The sequence below is a fragment of the Neomonachus schauinslandi genome, chromosome 1, assembly GCF_002201575.2.
Source record: "Neomonachus schauinslandi chromosome 1, ASM220157v2, whole genome shotgun sequence".
In the NCBI taxonomy this organism is placed as follows: domain Eukaryota; kingdom Metazoa; phylum Chordata; class Mammalia; order Carnivora; family Phocidae; genus Neomonachus; species Neomonachus schauinslandi.
Window position 1 is genome coordinate 182,009,833 of NC_058403.1, and position 21,347 is coordinate 182,031,179.

Consider the following 21,347-nt stretch of genomic DNA (forward strand, 5'->3'; position numbering starts at 1 on the left):
GAAATAGCATTACTGATTGCCGGAATGCCTTTCTGAACAAAAATGCTTCAAGATAATCCTCAAAAGTTGGTTTTTGATAAGCGTGCATCTAGTGTTGGAGATTCTTATCCTTTATTTCCTGAATGCTGAATGTTTAACATGAATCAATGATAGCTTAAGAATTTTCACTTTCCTGTTTTAAATGAAGGCAGGGTTTCCATGAATTTGTAGTGCCAGGGGTCCCTCCCCCGCGTAAAAGAGAAAGAATGGTTAATATTTAGTTTCAGGTTATTGCCTGACTTCCCTCTTCACTGGATTCTGGCCTAATTTACCTCATTCTTGTTAAGAGTAGTAAGACAGGGGTGCCTGGGTGGCTCAGTCATTAAGGTCTGCCTTCAGCTCAGGTCATGATCCCAGGGTCCTGGGATCGAGCCCTACATCGGGCTCCCTGCTCGGCAAGAAGCCTGCTTCTCCCTCTCCCACTCCCCCTGCTTGTGTTCCCTCTCTTGCTGTGTCTCTCTCTGTCAAATAAATAAAATCTTTTAAAAAAAAGAAGAGTAGTAAGACATAGCTCCTGAGAGCTCGGGTTTGGGGTCAAAGAAGTCATGAGGGAGAAGCATTCCCTCCCCCCCTCCCCCCCCCCCCCAACGCTCAACTTCATCAGCCCCCTTAGCTTTCTTTGATGAGGACAGGTAATGATTTATTCACCCCCAGGTGGAGAGCTCTGGAGAGTCACCTGTTCCCGCCCCCCCACCAGTTTGTTTCCCCACCCCAGTGTCTTCCTTGCACACAGGGCCTTTCACTGCTCTGTGGCCATAAGATCCTGGGTTCAAATCTTGCCTCTACCATTTACCAGCTGTATAGTTTTTGGCAAGTCACCAAATCTCTCTGTGTATGTTTTCTTATCTGTGTGGTGGGGATGATAATGGCACTTACTAGATAAGGTTGTTACAAGGATTAAATGAGTCAATGCATATAAAGTATAAATAGTAGCCTAAATACAGATTTTTATTATGAACAAAAATTTATTTATTTGAGAAAGAGAGAAAAAGAGCTTGAGCAGGGGAAGGGGCAGAGGGAGAAGGAGAGAGAGAATCTCAAGCAGACTCCCTGCTGAGCACGGAGCCCTATGTGGGGCTCGATCCCAGGGCCCTGAGATGATGACCTGAGCCAAAATCAAGAGTTGGACGTTTAACCCACTGAGCCACCCAGGTGCTCCTATGAACAAAATTTTTAAATGCCTTAAATTTGCTAAGAATTTTGTATCCTTGCATAGGAATTTATTTATTATCTCATAAGGATTCCATGATATATATGTTAGGAGTTAGTTGGACAGTTAGGTAGTCAGTGTTAGGGTCCCCAACAAGAAAATATGGAGTCAGGACAGCTCAAATAAAACAGTACTAACATCCTGTTCCGCAGCTTAGACAGGACATGAAATGACAGACAAAAATGACTTCTGCAAAACATCCTAAAGCAAGATAATTAACCACAAAGCATTTGTCAATATCGTGGGCAAGGGGCAGTTATGACATAAGCCGCCAATAAAAGACCATCCGCAGAGACAACAACCAAATATACGGGACCAAAGCCCTGACTGGCACAGCTCAGCACACCCTGATTGATTAAGATAGTTCTACAAAAGAGCTCATAAACCCCCTAAATTTAGAAACTCCGAGGGCAACCCACTCAGGCCCCCCTCCCTCTCCGGAAGCTTTATACTTTTGCTCAATAAACTTTGCTTTGCTGCCCACCACTCTTCATCTGGTCTACCTCTTCATTCTTCAAAGTGGCGTAACCAAGAACCACAGGCACTAAGGGGACAAAAATCCTTTAACATACAGTCTTGCAATAGTTACCCTCCCTGTTTTACAGGTAAGGACGTTGAGTGCATTAAAAGGGATTTTCTAAGGTCAGTAACAAAATTTAATTTAGTGGCAGAGCTGGAACTAGAACCTGATTCTTCTTCTACTGAGTTCCTTCCTCTTGAAAAATTGCTGCCTTTGTTTATTATCAGGAGTCAGTTGCTTGCCAGAGGCTTCCATAAGCAAATATATATCCTTTTGCTGTATCATAATGTGATGTACTCAGCAGTCTGCAGGGTCCCCATTCATCCTTGGCATTGTGTGGATCTCCTTGAAAGGTGACCTGTTGAGACTTCTAATAACAAAGGACACTTGGCCTTCAGAAAAAGGATGCACGGATAATTTGAACAGTTGCTATTGAGCTGTTTTCATCTTGGTGATTCACCTGGATCAGACACTCAAAACCTGTTTCTCTTCGTCCTGAATCACAGTTGTAGAGAGTAAAGCTAGAAGTCAGGTCACAAAAACCAGATCAGATGCTTCCCATCTCTGGTATCTAGGCCACTTTTTCAAACCATCAGCACAGTGGGACAAACGCCAAGTCCTTATTTATTCCCAGGGTTTTAGGTGTGATTCTTTAATGAGATTCCTGTGCCTCTGTCATATGGTGTTCTTGTATGCAAGATGGAACCTGAAAGGATCTTCTGATACCAAGCATGTGAGTTGTTGATGGCATGACGGCGATTGTCTTTACACACCTGCTGTTGAGCAGCTTGGCAATATTCCATTCAAGACATAATTACTGAGTATTCTTTGTTGTGAGCAGGATAGAAAGATGAGGGACATCTGGGTGGCTCGGTCGGTTAAGCATCTGATTTTAGCTCAGGTCATGATCTCGGGGTCCTGGGATCGAGTCCCACCTCGGGCTCCCTGCTCGGTGGAGAGTCTGCTTGTCCCTCTCCCTCTGACTGCCTCTCTGCCTACTTGTGCTCTCTCTCTCTCTCTCTGTCAAATAAATAAATAAAATCTTTTTAAAAAAGGGTAGAAAGATAAGGGTAATATTTCTAACCTTTGTTATGATGGTTGGAAGATTTAGAGGGAGGGAATGCCCAATTAGTCAGAATGGTGCTTCTTAAAAGGATCAATCTGCATTGATCTGTGTATTAAGGTTTTCCAGAGAAGCAGAACAGGTGGGGGAGGAGGAGAGTATGTGGGGAGAGAAAGAGAGAGAGGGAGAATGTTCTTTGTTACAGGAATTGGCTCATGCATGCAATTATGGAGGATAGAAGTCCTACAGTCTGCCCTTGGCATACTGGAGAATTAGGAAAACTTGTGGTGTGATTCCACCTGAGTCCAAAGGTCTGGGAACCAGAGTAGCCAAAGCTGTAAGTCCTGGTCTGACTCTGAAAGCCCAGAACCTGGAACCCCTACCACCCCATAGTCTGAAGGCAAGAGAAGATGGATGTCTCATCTCCAGCAGAGTAAATTTGCCCCTCCTCTGCCTTCTTGTTCTACTTAGACCCCCAGTAGATTGAATGATGCCCACTTACACTTGGTGAGGGTAGTCTTCTTCATGCTAATCTCTTCAGGAATCACTCTCACAGACACAGCCAGAAAGAAGGTTTTACCAGGTAACCAGGTATTTTTTAACCCAGTGAGGTTGACACATAAAAACAACCATCATACCGTGTGTGACCTTCCTTCCTCACTAAGGCTTCCTTTGAAGTGAAGGAATGAGTGGCAATTTGTAGAGCATTAAAAATTGTGTCAACAGCTTCAACATTTGGGTTCCTGTCCTCCTAGGATTATTAGGTTGCCCTTCTTTATTTCTTATTTTACAGTGTCCTACAGGGATGATATCAGTCAAGTCCCTTTTAGTTGTTTATAAGGAGGCATCAAGTTGGATTGGACACAGACCCAATCAGATACTGGGCTCTTTGAAGACAACTTTGTTCTGTTGAAGACACAGCACAATTTGTGTGTGTGTGTGTGTGTGTGTGTGTGTGTTTTGCTCACTGACAGTTTCATTCCTATGACCATTCCATTTCTGAGTCCACTAGATGTCCCATCTGAGACCACCAGTCTTTTGGGTCTTTATCCCCTCCTTCCACTGTCTATTTTCTGATCTCCCCTACCCTCCATACTCACACACCAAGTAAGAGCCACAGAATACTTGCATCCCTTCCCAAGGCTCCATGACTGCCTCATTCAAGGGTCTCCTCCTGTCACATTTTTTTTCTTTTGGTAGGTCCCTTTGATAGGAGCACCCAGAGCCACCTTTAGTTTCTTCCCCTTTATTGTTCTTCCCTTAAAGAAACTTTAAGCTTTCTCAGGGTCTTGCTCACCCCCATCCTCTAACCCCATCTAGCACTTTAGAAAATAATTGTCAGCAGAATGAAAGACTTGCAAGCATGCATTAGAAAGTGCTGGCCTGGGGTGGGGGTAGGGGTGGGGGGGTAATTCTAACAAACTCTGCTCTCACCCAAGCATCAGGATACTGTCATCTGTGATGTACATACTTAGCAATTCCTTGGCACATAGTAAGTGCTCAATAAATAGCAGCTGTTAATATTTTTGTTCTTTATTCCTTAATCAAGAGATACTTTGAGTAGTCCTATACTATGGACTAGGCTTAGTATGCTTCCTCAGTCTCTTTCCCAAGGAATGTAGATTTGAAAGGACACGAAGAAGAAGCCAGGTGGACTTGTTTTAAACGTATGCATGTTCTTTCATGAGAAAAGGTCTGTTTGACTTCTGTCCCCAGATCTTTTTGAATAGTTCGTATTGGTGAAACAAAAGCTTCAGTAAAAGTGAGTGTTTTTTATTTAAACATCCTGGAAGATCACATGGAGTACACATTCTAGTGACATGTTTGGATGCCTGTTGCCATATTTAAGGCATGATAGAAAAATTGCTTGTGTTTCGAGTCTATCAAACATGTAAGGCTGTGGTCTGCATTGGTGGATATGTTGTTTCTAAATCTGTTTGGGGCGTGAAGAGATTCACATCCTTGTGATTGGTCTTCCTCCCTTCATGATTGTTGGGTCATATGGTGAATTTATGTTTCATTTTGTAACAAAATGCCAAAACTCTTTTCCCAAGGGCGGTACCCTGCTGCAACCTTACCAACGGTGTGTGAGTTCAATAGCTCCATACTTTTGCCAGCTTTTGGTATTGTAAGATTTTTAAAAACTATTCTAGTCATTGTGTAGCAGTTAAGCATTTCTTTTTTACATGAATATAGTTACATTTAAAAAAAAAAACCAACAGTTTGATTTGAAGGGAAAATGTTGAGTAAATAGTACTGTTCATCCCAAAATATGGCCAAACTTGTGTGAGTAAGTGACTGAGTGAATTTGTAGGAACAATACATTCAACTGTGCTCCATCTCCATCAGCTGAAAAAACGAACAGCATGAGCCTGTCCTGGATATCTAATGAATTTCAAGCAATGCACATAATTGCTTTATTATACAGAATGATCCTTCCTTAACATTGGAGGTAGTTGAAGGGACTATAATTTTTTGAAGCCTCGTTATTAGATTTTGATAAGCAGGACCCAGATTAATTTCACAGCAGGTGAGACCATTGACTATTAACAATTTAATCTTAGTAGGGTAATGATTCTTCTATTAGCAGTCTGGCCTTGAGACCTTTTGGACAGGTGCTGAGTGACAGCTTGCCCGAAAGCCTCATGGTGCTGGGAATACATAGCAGGAGGAACCGGCATATTGTGTCCCATCCCTAAGATTTTGTTTGCTGCCTTAATTGGATATTTCAAGAGAATTTTCAGATTAAGAAGAGAGAGCTAATGAACTCCAAATCCAGTTCCTTTTCTATAGCCATCATTTGTAGAGTTGATAAGGAAGGTCACTTTCTGATTTCCTCAGCAAGGGTCACTCAAGCCAGGTACACTAAAAGTTTATGAACCATAAAAGGTGCATAAGAAGCAAGCAGCCACTCAAGCTTTAAAAGGCGAACTTTTGGGGGCATTGCTAATTCATACGGAGATATTCAGTAGGGCGTAGCTCAAATTAATTTAAGTTATGATCTGGTGGTGGAAAGGGTTGGTAGTATTGACTACCCTGGTGAAATCTTGTAGGCATTTTAACACTGAAAAAGGACTCTGTTTAAATGATGAACAGATTGAGGGTGTTTTTTTTAATATTTATTTATTTGAAAAAGTGAGAAAGTGCACGAGCAGGTGGGTGTGAGGGGCAGAGGGAGAGGGAGAGAGAGAATCCTCAAGCAGACTCCCCACTGAAGGCAGAGCCTGATGCAGGCCTCAATCCCAGGACCCCGAGATAATGCCCTGAGCTGAAATCAAGAGTCAGCTGCTTAACCCACTGAGCCACCCAGGCACCCCAGATCGAGGTTTAAAGAGTAAAATCAGGCAGAAAAATAGTATCACCATCTCACCTTTATAGGTAATATATTTCTTTTTTTTTAAGATTTATTTATTTATTTTAGAAAGAGTGTGGGTGGGGGAGAGGCAGAAGGGGAGAGAGAGAGAATGAGAATCCCTCAAACAGACTCCCCGCTGAGCTTGGACCCCAACACGGGTCTTGATCCCAGGACCCAGAGATCATGACCTGAGCTGAAATCAGGAGTCAGATGCTTAACCGACTGCCACCCAGGCACCCCTATATGTAGTATATTTCTATTCATTAGCTAAAGGCAAGTGTTGATGTCAATGCTGGCTTTCTATGACATGGGAAACCTCGAAAGTATTGTTTGTTTGATTCACAGGGAGCCTATATTCTTTTGCATGTTTTTGCAAGGACTAAGTTAATATGGAAGATATTGGATTAGGATACCCAAGAATCAAATTGTTCAAGATTCCGGAAATAATCTTTTTATTCAATTTATAAAATGCCAGAACAACTACATACACATTGGTACAATTCAGAGTCTGAGAGTTATTTAAAGAAACAGTCATTTTGTCTCTTCCCATTTCTGAACCCACCCCCCTTGAGGTTACCTCTGCTAAGGATTTAATATTATTCCACCCACTTAACTATTTAATAACTGAAAAAACATAGCGTCCATAGCGCTTCCTTTTCTGTTTTTCAATAAAATGCAGCCATATTTTACATATTATTCAAGTTTACATAGTAACTTGTTTGTATCACTCAACTGAACATCATACACATTCCTTCTGGTAACTGTAGATCACACTGTTCTTTACATAGTTAAAAAAATTTTCCTGAGGGTGAATCTACCATATTTCGTTCAGTCATTCCCATATGTATGGGCACTTAGTTTTTCATTTTGGAGGACTGCTTTTGTTTTGTTTTTGCTACAAACCCTGCTGCCCCAAATATCTAAAGAGATTTTTTTCCAAGAGACCATAGCTCTGCTCAGTTTACTTGTTACATGACCTTGGGCAGTTACTTTCCTTCTTAATTGTGCACGTGACCTTGGGCAGTTACTTTCCTTCTCTGACTCTCAGCTTCCTCATCAATAAAATGAGTATAATGACAGTCCTTACTTTTACATTTCTTCTAGCAATTAAATACAGTAGTATTGATTTAGTGCTTAGCACCTTGCCTAGGACATAAGTAAGTATCCAATAAATGGATGCTGTTCATCCTTTCCTGCTGTTTGATCATCTCTCACTCCTGTCTTTTGTTTGTGCGTTTGTTGGTTTTTTAAAGGCAAGGAGGTGCGCACTGTGCATATTTGCTTAAAGCTAATAACTGTTAAATATTGTTGGCCTGATTTCTGGCTAGACAAGCAGAAGGCAGTGTTGTAGGCTGTAGAAAACCCCAGTTTGTCAGCCCGGTGATTATTTTTTTTTAATATGCTGTCCCTGAGGAACATGATAGAATTTGTTTTACTTCTCTTCTGCCAGGAAGTAACCCTTCTGGCTTTGTTAGAAGCATGGTTTGTAATAATTGTACCCACCCCAGATGGCTCCTGAAAACCCTTTGAAATGCCATCTGCCAGGCGTGTGTCCAGCCGGCAGCCTGTCATTCGGCTAGAAGAAAAGAGGAGGCGGGGTCCCCTCCCCTGCCCTTTTCTCCCTCGCGTCACTGAATGGAGCCTGGTCATGTTGGCCCAAACCCAGGGCAGGTTGCTCAGAGGGTAACTGGGAGTAAACCTCCTGCTAGCCTGCAGCGTAGAAAGGTTTTGTCTGGGTAATAAACCCTGAAGGTTTTGTGGGTGGAGACTAACCTGCCCCCCACTCCTTCCCCTGCAGGTCCAAGGCCACCAAACGTATTTATTTACATGGGAAAATGGTTATCTTTGAGTTTCATTTTTTCCTCTAAAATGTAGCATTTTTTAAGTTATTCATAATTTTGAATCCTTTCAGGAAATTAAGACCCTTTAAAGTAAATCTGACAGATTGGTTCTGAAAAACATGGTGGAAAGACACAGGAAAGATAAGATGGCTCAAGAAGGAGGAAAAAATCCCCCACCATTGTCTGGTTTCAGAAGACTTTAAAAACCCAACAAGTCTTTCGTTAGTTTTATTTAGCCTCATCTCTTGGGGAGTGGGGCATGGGATGGGGCGATAAATGAAGCTAATGGAATTTTGATATGGAGGCTGAGTATGAGAATTGCCATGTAGATCACATTTAGGACAGACCCCTTCACAGCAAGTTTCAGAGTTTCTCTTCTTGCCCCACACCGGGATTTCCCAATGTGCTGTAAACTGGTTTCCCAGGAGCAGGCTAAATGGCTTTTTTCACTTGGCTGCAGGACATCACACCGTCTTCCTTTGCTCCTGCCTTGGTGACTGCTACCTCTTAGTCTCCTTTGGGGGTCTTCCTAGTTTTCTCCGTTACTAAAAATTACGGGGTTTTAGTGTTCAATCCAAACTTTTTGGCTTCTTTTTGTACACTCCCCGCTCCCCCCGCCCCCTGTTATCCCTGTCTCTTGCCTTCAGATGCCAGTGGTTTACTCATCACTCTCAATTTTATGTCCCAACCTGCACTCTGATCTTCAGACTTACCTGGTCAGCTGTGCACAGCCCTCCACATCTAGGTGTCTAATAGGCATCTCAGACTTCACATGTCTCAAAGTGAACTCTTACTGTTTTTCCCCTAAGAACCACTTCCTCCCCTGTCTTCTTGATTTTTGTAAAGGGCACAAGGCCATTTGCCCATTTGCCCAGGACAAAAAATGGGATGTCAGTCTTTATACCTCTGTTTTTCTTACACACCCCATCCACTCCCATCAACAAGCTCTGTCTTCAAAATATGGACCTCTTGTGGCTTGATGAGTTTAATATGTCCATCCTGTGGACTGTGTCACAGCTATTTGCAATATTCACAACGTAGGATAGAAATCTGACTGCTTCTCACTAGCTCCGCCCTACTCTTCTTATCCGTGACCTGATTTTCTCTCCCGTGGACCCTGTAATAACCACCTCACTGGTCTCATTGCTTCTGTTCGTGCCCACCTCCCCCTCCTCTGCCCAAAGCCTGTTCTCTGTCAAGCTCAATGATCTTTTTAAAATGAAGCCTAGCACCACCCTGCTGAAAACCCTCCAGTGGCTTCTCCTCTTCCTTATATTAAGATATGAAGTGTTTGCTGTGGCTTTTTTAAGTAACCCTTTTCTATTACTCTGTCACCATTACTCTGGTCTTTTTTGCCCTTCCCCTCACCTACCAAGGCTCTGCCTGCATCAAAGCCCTGGCCCCTTCCCCCTGCCTGGAACGCTTTCCCATCACCTTGGCAGGGCTCTCCATTTGGGTGGCATCTCCTTAGCCAGGCTTTCCCTAATCCCCATCTAAAATAGCTTCCCTCCTCCCCAGCGTGCTTCCTTCTTCCAAGATACTTTTAAACCCTTTAACCTACATTGCTCTGAGACACTTTAACCTATGTTTCCTATGGAAGATTATTTCCACCTGAAATTTTGTTTCATTCCCATACACATTTGTTTTCGGTCTGTCACAGTAAAATATAAATTTCACAAGGGTAGGGGCTTTGTCTTGTTCACCAGGGTTTCCCCAGTGCCTGAGCTGCTGCCCAGCATGAGTTGGGACCTCAATAAATAGTTATTGAAAAAAATGAAACCTGGTGAGAGATGTAAGGAGGTATAAATATATATATATATATATATATATATATAGCATTCTCTCAACTCATTTCCTTCTAATGATGACATAAACTATCACATGTGCTGATGATTATTAAGCTATATATGTCTTTTAAAAGGTTTATTTCATTCAGTACACACAACAAATCTATAGTGTAGGTACCATTATTATCCCTGTGTCACATGAGGAAACCAAGTAATAACAGAAGCTAAGGAACATGCCTAGGACCACAAGTTGGGAGGAGTGGCAAGCCTTGAACTTACCATTCCCACTGCAGGAGCCTGCTCGGCAACAGTATATGGTATTCTCTCTGTTTCTGGAGTACCTACTTCTGTGCCTGACATTGGAGATCTCAATTTAAAAATTGTAAGCTACCTGAAAGCGCTTGTCGTCATCTGTCAGGGGAGCCCAATATAGGAACAAATCAGGAAATAGTACAAGAGTAGACTTCTGGACACAAGCAGGCTTCTTTACTGGAAAGTTCCAGCATGTGGGACCTGCTAAGCAAACGTGTGCAATAACAACCATAACTGTGGAGAGTTTGCGGCTATTTCAAACACTCCAATTTCAGATATTAGAAAAATCGGGCTCATTTAAAATGTATTTATCCTAAGTTAAATATGCAGCAAGTGTTGAGGGTTTTTGTTTTATTGTTTTTGTTTTTGTTTTTGTTTTTTCACTTAAGAGAAGTTCCCGATGGCCCCGTAGGTGTGTGGATATGATCATTCTCATAGGGCAAGTGATGAGAGAACATTAGAGCCACAAGGTACATACTTTGAATTGCTTTAAAGTTTCTAGGATTAGGGCGAAATCCTTGCTTATTAAGTTCCTAGGAATACAGAAAAATCCCTGCTTATTATACAGGAAAATATCAACTTTAGAATACCGCAGGTAAACGGTGCCTTGCAAAATGAGTTAAGTTGATCATATCACCTAACTTGAATGTAAAAGCAGAAATCCGGTATTTTGCTCTTTTTTTGGTCTTTTCTAGTATTTGACAGAGGTTCCTAGTACACACTACATAATTGCTTCTTGGTTTGTCTTCTTTTCTCGGTTTGTGTGTAAATCACGTTCCTTCCACATTGCTTCTATAGTTTTGGTTGAGATGAGGCTAAAATGATAGGTCTAGAGCCTCGCACCTGAGCTGGGTGACTCGAATCCTCTAGAGACCCTCTATTGTTCATAAGAAGAATTGTTGTATTTATTAGTCATGGACAGAATGACCATATTCAAGGGGAGAATTTTCTAGCAAATTCAGTGCCCCTTCTCTCCCATCAGAACTTACGGGTGGCCTCTTTTCATCGAACATATTAATTACATGGACAGGAGCAGCATTTTAATCCCTGGGAGATATCCAACCACCGATCTTGGGCAATTGCATTTCTCTAGTGATGTGTTTATGCAGTGGATGTCATTTTCTTCAAAGGGCTTATTACATTGGAACTTGCCGGATATACTTCGGAACACAGGAATCTTGAGGCCGGTGTTAAAAATATAAACCCCTTAGGCTGTGAGCTTAAGGTGGATAACTTTTTAGTATCTACTGGAGTCCTAGAAGCTGCTGATTGTGCATGTTGTCCGTCTAAAATCCAGTTTGCCTTTTTCATTCAGTGCATTTTAAGAAGTGATAAAAACTCATCCCAGGCTACCCAGCTGTGCTCAGTTTGCTCTTTCTCCCATTCGAAGATCCCAAGCACGAGCGGGTGGAAGTGAGGATGCTGTGCTGTTAGAAAGAAGTTGTCAGCAGGGAGCCTGCCTCTCTCTCTCTCCCTCTGCTTGTGCTCTCTCTGTCAAATAAATAAAATCTTAAAAAAAAAAAAAAAAAAAAGAAGAAGTTGTCTTTCCTAGGTCCCTGTCTGGGCAGATGGGTTGGCACGGTTAGGCACTCCAGCCTACAAAACAGGTTATTGTAATTACAACCGAATGGGGAGCTTCCTGTTTTCATTGACTGATGGTGTCTTGTGTATTTGTCTTGTCGGCTGCAGGCACAACCCGATCTCCCAGAGAAGGAGAAGTGCCTGGCGTGGACTATAACTTTCTGACTGTGAAGGAGTTCTTGGACCTCGAGCAGAGCGGGACCCTTCTGGAAGTCGGCACCTATGAAGGTGAGCATTATCTGTGTGAGGGTGGTGAGCCTGCCTCTCTCCTGGGCACATCAGAGGATCGGGAGCCATCCAGGCTAGAGTGTTTTGTGAACTAGTGAAGTCTAATCAACTATAGGAGATTCACCTTAATATGATTGATAAAATATATGGAGTAAGACTTTGTGGAGCTCTTTAAAAATAGTTGCGGGCTTTTTTTTTCTTCAAGAGGTTTCTCCTTTATTAATTGAAGACTGTGTGTGTGTGTGTGTATTGTTGTTTTCGTTGTTTAATATGGGCTTGCATGGTATTAGAAAGAAGAGGGGAAAGAATCATGGTCAATCACAAAATGTGACTTTACAGGTGTTGTTTTAATCTTGAAGGAATAGAATGTCATTTTTTTTTTACCACTAATCGATTTTTAATGTATTTTTGGAGTAGATAATACATGTATATGGCTCATGAAGCAAAATATCTCAAAAGTATTAAATAAGTAATCTCTTTCATATACCTATCTTTATCTGCCTAATTTCAATTTCTCCTTTCTCTCCATATTACATCCCATGCTGTTAGAGTTTGATTACCCTTCTGAAATTTCTTTATGTAAATACAAGGACACATGTGCCACGTGTGTATATAAACATATGTGTTCTCTGCATGTGTTCTTATTTCTTCCCTATTTTATACAAAAGGTAGTATACAACACATGCTGTTTGGTACCTTGGTCTTTTAACGGTATGTCTTATAGTTCTTTGCAGTTTTAGTAATAGAGCACTTACTGTTTTGTTTTTTAAATGGCTGTGTAATCTCTTTGTATCAGCATAGCCAGGATTTATTTAACTAGCTCCCTTTGGATAAATATTTTTAAAACCTCAAAACACTACAGCATTGAATAACATGGGCATAAATCATTTCACACAGGCGAAAATATGTCTGTAGGACAAGATCCCACAGATGGGATAGCAAGGTCAAAGCCAAATGTAGGGAAAAAAATTCAAAGTACATTTTCTGAAAACAATATTGTAGCTAGATTGCTCTTTTGAGGATTATAATCTGAGACAGAAGAGCATAATATGATACTATTAACTAGGTCAGATTATTAACTTGGTCAAATTATTATGTGTATGTCTTTACAGTCTTTTAAAATTTGGATTTATTTGGTGATCACAGGGGCATTGCAAGAGTAGACTTAAAAACAAAACGTAGGTACAATGTAGACTCTTATTTTATTAGGGATATTATAGCTTTGATATGATAATAACCCCTGTTCCAGGCAGTGGCTAACAGTTAAGTAACGGTCATGGATCTTAGGTATGCTGATCATGGTTTGATATTCTTTGGAGAGGGTGCAAGGGAAGAGCATTATCTTTGTACCTACAGCTCATTTCCAAATTGTGAAAATACACTGGGTTGTGTTCAGATGTAAATCAAATTTCTGATTGTGAATTCAAGAGTATTTCCCTTGAGTACATTGCTAATTATCAATTGTCTCAGTTTCCTTGAAGTGTTGTGATATGACTGGTGGTTGGGGAAGTGGGAGGGGGTCTGGGAAAACCCAAAGCAAGGATAATTCACTAAAGCCTAGGAGTGAGGTGAGGGAAGGAGGCTAAGTGGATGTACCAGGAGCTTCTTCAAGGTTGTCTTGCAAATGTGAATCTAGTTAAAAACTCAGGTGGCCCAGAATAGGGCAAATGTGAATCATCTTTCATCTTCAGAAAGTGAATTGTCCTTATATGAAATCCATTGTTATGCCCATCTGGGAGCTTGAATCCCCTAATGTAAAAAACAACAACAACAACAAACTTCCATTTGCATTTTTGGGAAGGTTGAGGGTGGGAGTGGTTGTGCAATGCAAAACGGCATGTGTTGGATTGGAAGAACAAAGCATGTGGGGTAGACAACAACTTGTCTGGGAAACAAGGAAGATAAACTCATTTTCTCCAGTTGTTTATATTACAAATGACATATAGGTGGAGTCACTTTGTTTCCCATTTAATGGTATCGCTTTGGCAGAGGTAACTATTATCACGGAATTTTCAGATGGGATTGCTGAGACCAAGAAGCATTTAGGAACATGTTCAAGGTTGTATGGCTGGTGCTGGAATGCTAGAGCCCAGAACCAAACCCAGCTCAGTTTGACTTTCAGAGCCTCACACTCTTGCCCAAAAAACCCAAGAAGAATATCCTGGATGTAATTAAAAAGTCGTAGAAATAACTCATCCATACTTTCACCTAACTTCGTGGTGGGTAGCAACAGGGAAACGTTTTTCAGAGAGTGCCTGATCGTCTCATATAAAACTGTCTTTCTGTGAATGTTGCTCCGTTGTTTTGGAGTTGAAATTTTCTCATGGCCAGCATTAATCCATTCCGTTTTTCAGCCATTTGATTGTTCAGTGTTTGTCAGCCTTTGACCTTTTAGCTGTATAATTTCCCTACCATAGGAGACAGTTCATACTTTTTTGGAACGCACTGAAGTGTATTATGTCGACTCTTAGAAGCTGGAAGCAAAATGGAATTTTTATTAAATGCCAGATACTGTCACAGGAATAGGGCTGGATAGATCTTTAGAGAACTTCCTCTGTCCTTGCCTCCCTTGGACAGGCCCCGACCACAGCTGTCTATTGGACACTAACAAGCGTGCAGACCGGGCTACCGCCCTGCTTGAGATGGAACCTCAGCCCCTCTGCTGTGGAGCTGTGTGCCCTCCGGCAAGTTGCTTAATGCTCCGTGTCTCCATTTTCCCTTTGGTAAAATGAGGATAATAATAGTGCTTCCTCATAGGTAGGATTAAATGAGACAATAATTGGAAAGGGCTGAGCACAGTGTCTGACACATGTAAGCTCTCAATCAGCGTTAGCTCTTACATTTACACACACGACTGATCTGAAATTGCCACGCTGGTGGATTCCCTCCCCCTTCTACTAGTCAGTAAACCAGTTCATTTGCCAGTAAAACATCTTTATTTACTTCCCAGGTACTCACCGTCTTTTTTCCTGCTCACATTTTTGTCTCTTGGCCTGTCCTGGTTCCAGAGAGGAAAAATCTAGCATAAGGACACAAAACACTCTTTTTTTTTTAAGCTTATTATTTTTTTTTAGTAATCTCTACAGCCACTGTGGGGCTCATACTCATGACCCTGAGATGAAGAGTCGCGTGCTCCGAGTGAGCCAGCCAGGCGCCCCCACAGCACACTCTTTAATGCAAGCCACTTTGATCATTCTGAGTAAAAGTAATAAATGTACATGATGGAATCCTTACTATAGTGAAGAATGTAAACATGTTTAAGTCCAAGTTGCTTCCCTTCCTCCCCATAGGGAGCCACAGTGAAAGGATCTAGTGCAGAGATTCAGAAAATGTACACACACAGGGCATGCGCCTATGGACTCTCGTTCATTTCCCTCTATTCTTGCCCTTCCAACTTCACGTGTCTTGGAAATCTTTCCATATTACCCCATGCAGTTCTATCTTGCTCTTTTAAAATGCTGTGAAGTATCCCAGTGTATGCTGACCAGTCCCCTGCAGGTGGACATTTAGGATGTTACCCGCCCCCCATCCCCATTTTTGGTACTTTGTAAACATGGCAGCAGTGAGCATCCCTGCACAGATATCTTGCTAACACTGTTCTGAATATGGCTATACCATAAGTTTCCAGCGGTGCGGTGTTCCAGCAAGCCCATCTACACATACACAGTTCAATTCAGCAAGTATTTATTGAGCATTCGCTTTGCATTGGATGTTGTTCCGTAGCATGAGGCGTGATGTACAGGACAGAAAACCAAAGCAGCTCTGCATTTGAAGATGCTTACACTTTTTAGTTATTCATTTTTGCCAGCACTTGTCCAGCATGCACTATGTGCTGGATGCTCTTCAAAGTATGTTATAGGCAGCTGCTCACTTAACTACCCACCAATCCTATGAGGTAGGTACAGTTGATTCCCCATTTTACAGAAGAAGAGCATGAGGCCCAGAGAGGCCAGTCATCTTTTCTAAGTTCACATGGTGAGCCAGGAATAGAGTTGGGATCCCAGCCCCGGGCTGCCTGGCCCCATAGTCTGTCCTCTGCAGCCCCTCAGTGTTGTGAAGCAAATTAAACAGTTTCAAGAGAAGTGATGTGTGTTCTGAGAAGGGAAATAGGGTGCTCCAGAAGCATTCCTCAAGGGCACTACATCTCATCTCCCATCAGAGGAGACCCCTTGTGGAAGTGACAGTCAGAGGACCTCATGGTTTCAAGTGAGAGACTCAGGGACAGTGCTTGAGTTTGGAAGTCAGCACCAGCCCCGAGGTCTGAATCCAAAGAGAGCAAGTGGGATGAACCGAGAGAAGGTCAGAACATTGGTTCTAGAGAAGGAGGGACAAAGAGCCATGCCCTGTTTCCTTTAGAACTAGTGCAATGCAATAGAACTTCCTTCAGTGATGGAAATGTTCAGTATTCTGAGCTGCCCAACATGGCAGTCACTAGCCGCAGTGGTTATTGTGACTGAGAAACTGACTTAAATTTAGTTTAATTTAAACTAATTTAACTTTAAATAGTCACAGGTATCTCGTGGCTGCCATGTTTTACAGCGCAGCTCTAGAATGAAAGCTTCTGCAGGGAAGGGTGAGCACCTACTCGAGAAGAGCCCTCCCTTCTCACTCAGCTGACTTCAGAGAGCTAAGCACATGTTTAAGAGTTAAGCTCCTTTAAAAAGGATAATTTCGAATCCTCCCAAAGAGCATGTTACTGCAGAGCAGGGGTGATCTTCTTTTGTGGATACGTTCAGTGACGTGTGAAATGGCAGAAAAGTAGAATGAAGCAATAAAACCTCAGGGCCGGGAGAAAAAAAAAAAAAAACAAAAAACACCTCAGGGCCGGGTAACTGTCAATATATGTTTGGGGTTTAAGAGTTGCAGGGTTGTGGGATTTTAAAGCTGGAAATGATACAGAACTGAGATCCAGGGAGAGACTGGTCTAAGACACTAAAAAGAATTGGGACAAAGCCTGGCCAAAAGCCCGTCACCCAAGTCATGTCACAGGCCGGACTGATATGCCAGTATTTCCCATTCTGCTCCCTGGAAATGGATACCTCTTTTGTAGACTGTATGACTAGTTTGTTTCTTCAGTTGTTTATTCATCAAAAATAGAATGCTTAGCAAAACCACATATGATCATTGCCCTCCTCGATCATATAGTGCACAAGGCGCAGCATTCAAATAATTACAGAAATAAGTGTACAGTTGTGAGTGTGCTGGGGTCTATAGAGGAGACTATAGGTTGGGGAGATTTGATCTTTGTGGGGTTGGGAAAAGCTTTTCCTGTAGAAGTAATAATTGGAGTGAGCTGTAGTAGTTGAGCTGGAGTTAGATTGCTAGATTTAACAAATAAAAAAATAGAACATCTAGTTTTACATTTTATCTGGCAACCCTAGATGGAGTTAGCTTTGGACTGTGGTGGTGGTATTAGTGAATAAGTTGACTGAATCTTGAGATATTTATATGATTAAAAAGCTGGACTTGGTAATATGTCAGTTATCATAAGAAGGAGGTAGAAGATGCAAGTGATGGTAGTCCTCCTAGGATGACTCATAGTTTCTGTCTTACATAACTGGGTAGACGCTTGTACCATTTGCTGAGATAAAAAAAACTTTGGAAAAGGTTGTGTTTGGTGGCGGGGCTAGGGGCTGCATGATGAAACTTTCCATGTGCCACCAGCTGTAATGCCAAGAGTTGCATATACTCCAACAGAGTAGAGGCCCTATCTGTCTATATAAGGAATCTAACTATTGTCCCTCACGAAGCATAGAAGTTATTAGTGGATCTCATAATTGATCTGTGCTTCGCAATTTGAACCAACTCCTCATTCTGTCATTAGATAGATTTGACATCAAGGCCAAGAAAACAGAAATAAATGTCTTTCCTCCTTGGCTCAACTTCCTAATTGTGGCAATGAACAAATTCATTTGATGCGGTGCTTAAAATAAATCAACTGCACCATCTCTCTCTGCCTTGATTTTCTTTCTTTTTTTTTTCTTGTTGACATTTTCACTCAGCGAGACATGTTGCTGCTTCAGTCAGCCCTTGGGACTTCTCTAAGAGAGAGTTTACAAGGGATGAACTGTTCAGTGGGGGTGGTTCCAAACATGCCTGTTTTACAAATGCCTCTGGGTAGAAGAGGCTGATTATACACTTTAAGCATTGCAAAGATTTTCCCCCAGCATGGAAGTATGGTGCCACGGTGACATTTCAAAATCGATTTATGGGTTGCATATTTCTGCATGTCAATGAGAGAGAGAGGGATGTCGGCATTCAATGATGTTATTGTTTTGCTTCCTAGAAGGTCTACAAGAAAGCACCTGCCAAGGGTATACTTTTTGGGGACACAGAGATAAAGCAGGGGTGAAGAGAGTTCTTGTTTGTCATTGAGGAAAACGAGACGTCTGGAGTCCTGTTCTTTGGCAGGCCTTGGAAGCCGTCTGTTGTGATAAGCTCTGTTGGCAAACTCCACCATGGAATGTTCTCTGTTGATAATGAAAGTAACCAAAGGGAATCTGTACTGCAATTGGCCGTTCCTCTGCATATGAAGATGAAGAGGCTGGTGCTACGGTAGTTTTGCTTCATTCCCTACTTAGAGATCCTCAGAGATTCCTGGAGTTGACAACATAGATGTTGGGAACAGACAAATGTGTGTGTAAATGCCATTCATCATTTACACATTGTGTGAATCTCGTCTTCATCTGAAAATGGTAATACTGATGTCTTTTTTTCCATAGGATTATTAATAAAGATTAGTGTAAGTGAATGTATGGGTAGTGACATGGTAGGTGCACAATAAAGGTAAATTTTGGTCAATGTTGTTCTTTAAGTACGCATTTTGATACCAATACCCTCTTCTATATTTTAGAGCATATATTGGCCTCCAGTGGTAGGTGCCACTTAAGACTGCTAGGGTTCATTACATGCTAACATTGTTCCAAGCACAAGAGTGAGTACTTTGTACACAGTATCTAATTTCATCTACACACAAAAAAACCTGCTAGATGAGTACTGTTCTTACCCTTATACCATGAGAACTGAGGCTGCAGAGAGAGAAGTCCCTTATCTTGCTCAGGGTCACAAAACTATTAAATTACATTACCCTCTTCGGTCTTATATTCAGAGCCAAATGGCAGTGGCAAGAACAAACATCTCATTATAGATCAGTGGCTTATTGTCATTCTTTGCGTGCAAATCATGGTTCCGTAGGGTGGAGCAGGTAAGACAGGGAAGAGTAAAAAGAAAATGATGGGCGTTTTTACGAATGACACCTTCATGTGCTGAGCAAGCAAGTGGAAAATGAAATAGTGCGGATCTGAGGTCATTGAGATGTGATTGATGGACTGGGAAGAGGCTGCTGTGAGTCATGCTATTAAAAACCAGATCCACAATAGAGGTGTAGAGGAGCATCCCAGCCTGGCATTCCTGTGTGCTGTCTCTACTTGTGTATTGACTCATTCTCAAAGAATTCCTAATGATAGGATGTGCCGGCCCTACATCTGGAGGGCCTGGAGATGCAGTGGTGTATAAGAGCAGATGTGGTCCCTGCTCTCGTGGCGCTTGTGGTCTAGAGGTAAAGACAGATACTGGCGAATTCAACCATATGATAATTACAACAGAGGGCATTGGGAAGGAGAGGTACATGGTTCCCTGAGAGGACACTTAAGGGCAGCTTTGATCTAGTTGGGGGGTGGGGAGGGGTGTCAGGGATACAGTCTCTGAGGACGAGTGGGTGGTAATGGCATGACCCTGAGGTTAGGCAAAAACAGATATGCTGGATGTCTGTGGCCTTATGTACTCTATGTACATCTGAGTTTTACACATAAAAAGAGTAAGACTTTTTTATCCTACCACACCCCCAAAGAATCAAACCTATTTTTGCTCCTTTGGGGGTGATATTGCCCCATTGAAGGCATATACTATAGATTTCCATTGATAGTCACTACCATCCTGTTCTGCTTATTTTCAAAAGCATGTTCTGTAGGAAGAGGACAGACAAGTGCCCCTGCCCCCACCCACCTCCCACACAGAATTACACACTGGGGGCCAAAGAACCTGAGTGCTACTTACCCTGGATCAGCCAATGACTCTTAAGTCTGGCATTTCTGCTACTCTTGGCCTCCGTGTTCCTCATCTACTAAAGATGAATGGTTTTCTCTGACCTGGCTCCCTCTGCTATCTATGCAGAGTATGGTCCAGTGCCCCTTGAGTCCTTCCTAGAAATTCAGAATCTCGGGGCCCTTCCCTGACCCACTCAACCAGAATCTCTATGCAATAGAACTTTATGGTTTGCGTGAAATTTAAGAAAACGGATGTATACCACACAGAGCATTTTGTGAAGATCATGTTTTAGTCCCCTTTTTACATCTTATTTCTGGTGTCTAGCATAGTGCCTGGCCAAAAAAAAAAAGGGGGGGGGTTCTCTGTAGGGAAGTGAATGAATACTAAACTTGTACAAAGTGAAAGGCCATATAGATTTGATTCATTCTGGCTTAAAACTCAGGGTTACGGTCCTCCTTAAATATTTTATCAGCCTCTAAAAATTGATTTGCAGTCCCCATTAATTTTTAAACGCATGTCAGAAAATATTTTCTTAGGTTTGGTCATGGCCAAAGATTGTGCCTGTTAATTAAGGCTAGCAGCGGCTTCTTCTTCTGTCTTCCCCTTGCCCTCTCCTCCCTCCCCAGCCACCATCCCTGTTAAGTTTTATGGTAGAGCCAGTTTTGAAAATAGCAGCAAGACACACACACATTCCCACTTGGGAGGGAACCTGGCCACCTCGGGAAGTGTGTGTTGGCTAACGTGGAGTCCATAGGACAGCCGGGCTCATGTCTCCTAGAAACTGTGAAGCCTGCCAGGTGATAACCCAAATTAATTTTTTAAACACTTATAATTCTTCATATTATTTTTATTTAATACCATTAAGTGATCCACGTATTCCTCACAGGCAGGCTCTTGCACATACCCTCTGTAAGTTTGCACTCTGCCGTGGCTAGGCATGGCCTGATGCTGACCAGCGTGGAAACTTAATAAGGCAGAGAGTTTGCCAGCAGTGGGGGAGTTGTAAGGGACATGCCCAGGAGCCGGCCGGCTAGATTTGGAAAGCGAAGAGGGCGGGTTGAGGCAGTGGAACCCGTGGTGACTGGCCCATGGCAAGTGCACCACCCATCTTGCCCATCCTGTGGTGAAGACAACATGGGATTTCAACATAACCCCATCCACACAAGTCAGGGCACCCAAACCACATTCACCCAGAATCCCATCCCTAAGACCAATCTGTGAGTTACTGAGGCTGTTTGGAAGGTTTAGGTTTTCTTCCTTCCTTCCTGTGCCCAAGTCCCTTTGTATGTCCATGCTTTCACATTGCAGCAGCCTTAGAGGGGCTCTTCTTGACTGGGGCCAAGGTTTTGGCCTGGTAAGGACATG

General features: G+C 42.3%; 1 protein-coding gene across 5 annotated transcripts in view; it reads left to right on the forward strand.

The window, feature by feature from the left end:
• MAGI1 (membrane associated guanylate kinase, WW and PDZ domain containing 1) overlaps positions 1-21,347 on the forward strand; it is a 616,636-nt gene that overhangs the window by 477,652 nt on the left and 117,637 nt on the right. For all 5 annotated transcript variants that reach the window (XM_044921244.1, XM_044921248.1, XM_044921255.1 and 2 more), the window contains exon 3: positions 11,817-11,936. In XM_044921244.1, coding sequence (XP_044777179.1) covers positions 11,817-11,936 — 120 coding nt within the window. The remainder of the gene's footprint in view (positions 1-11,816; positions 11,937-21,347) is intronic.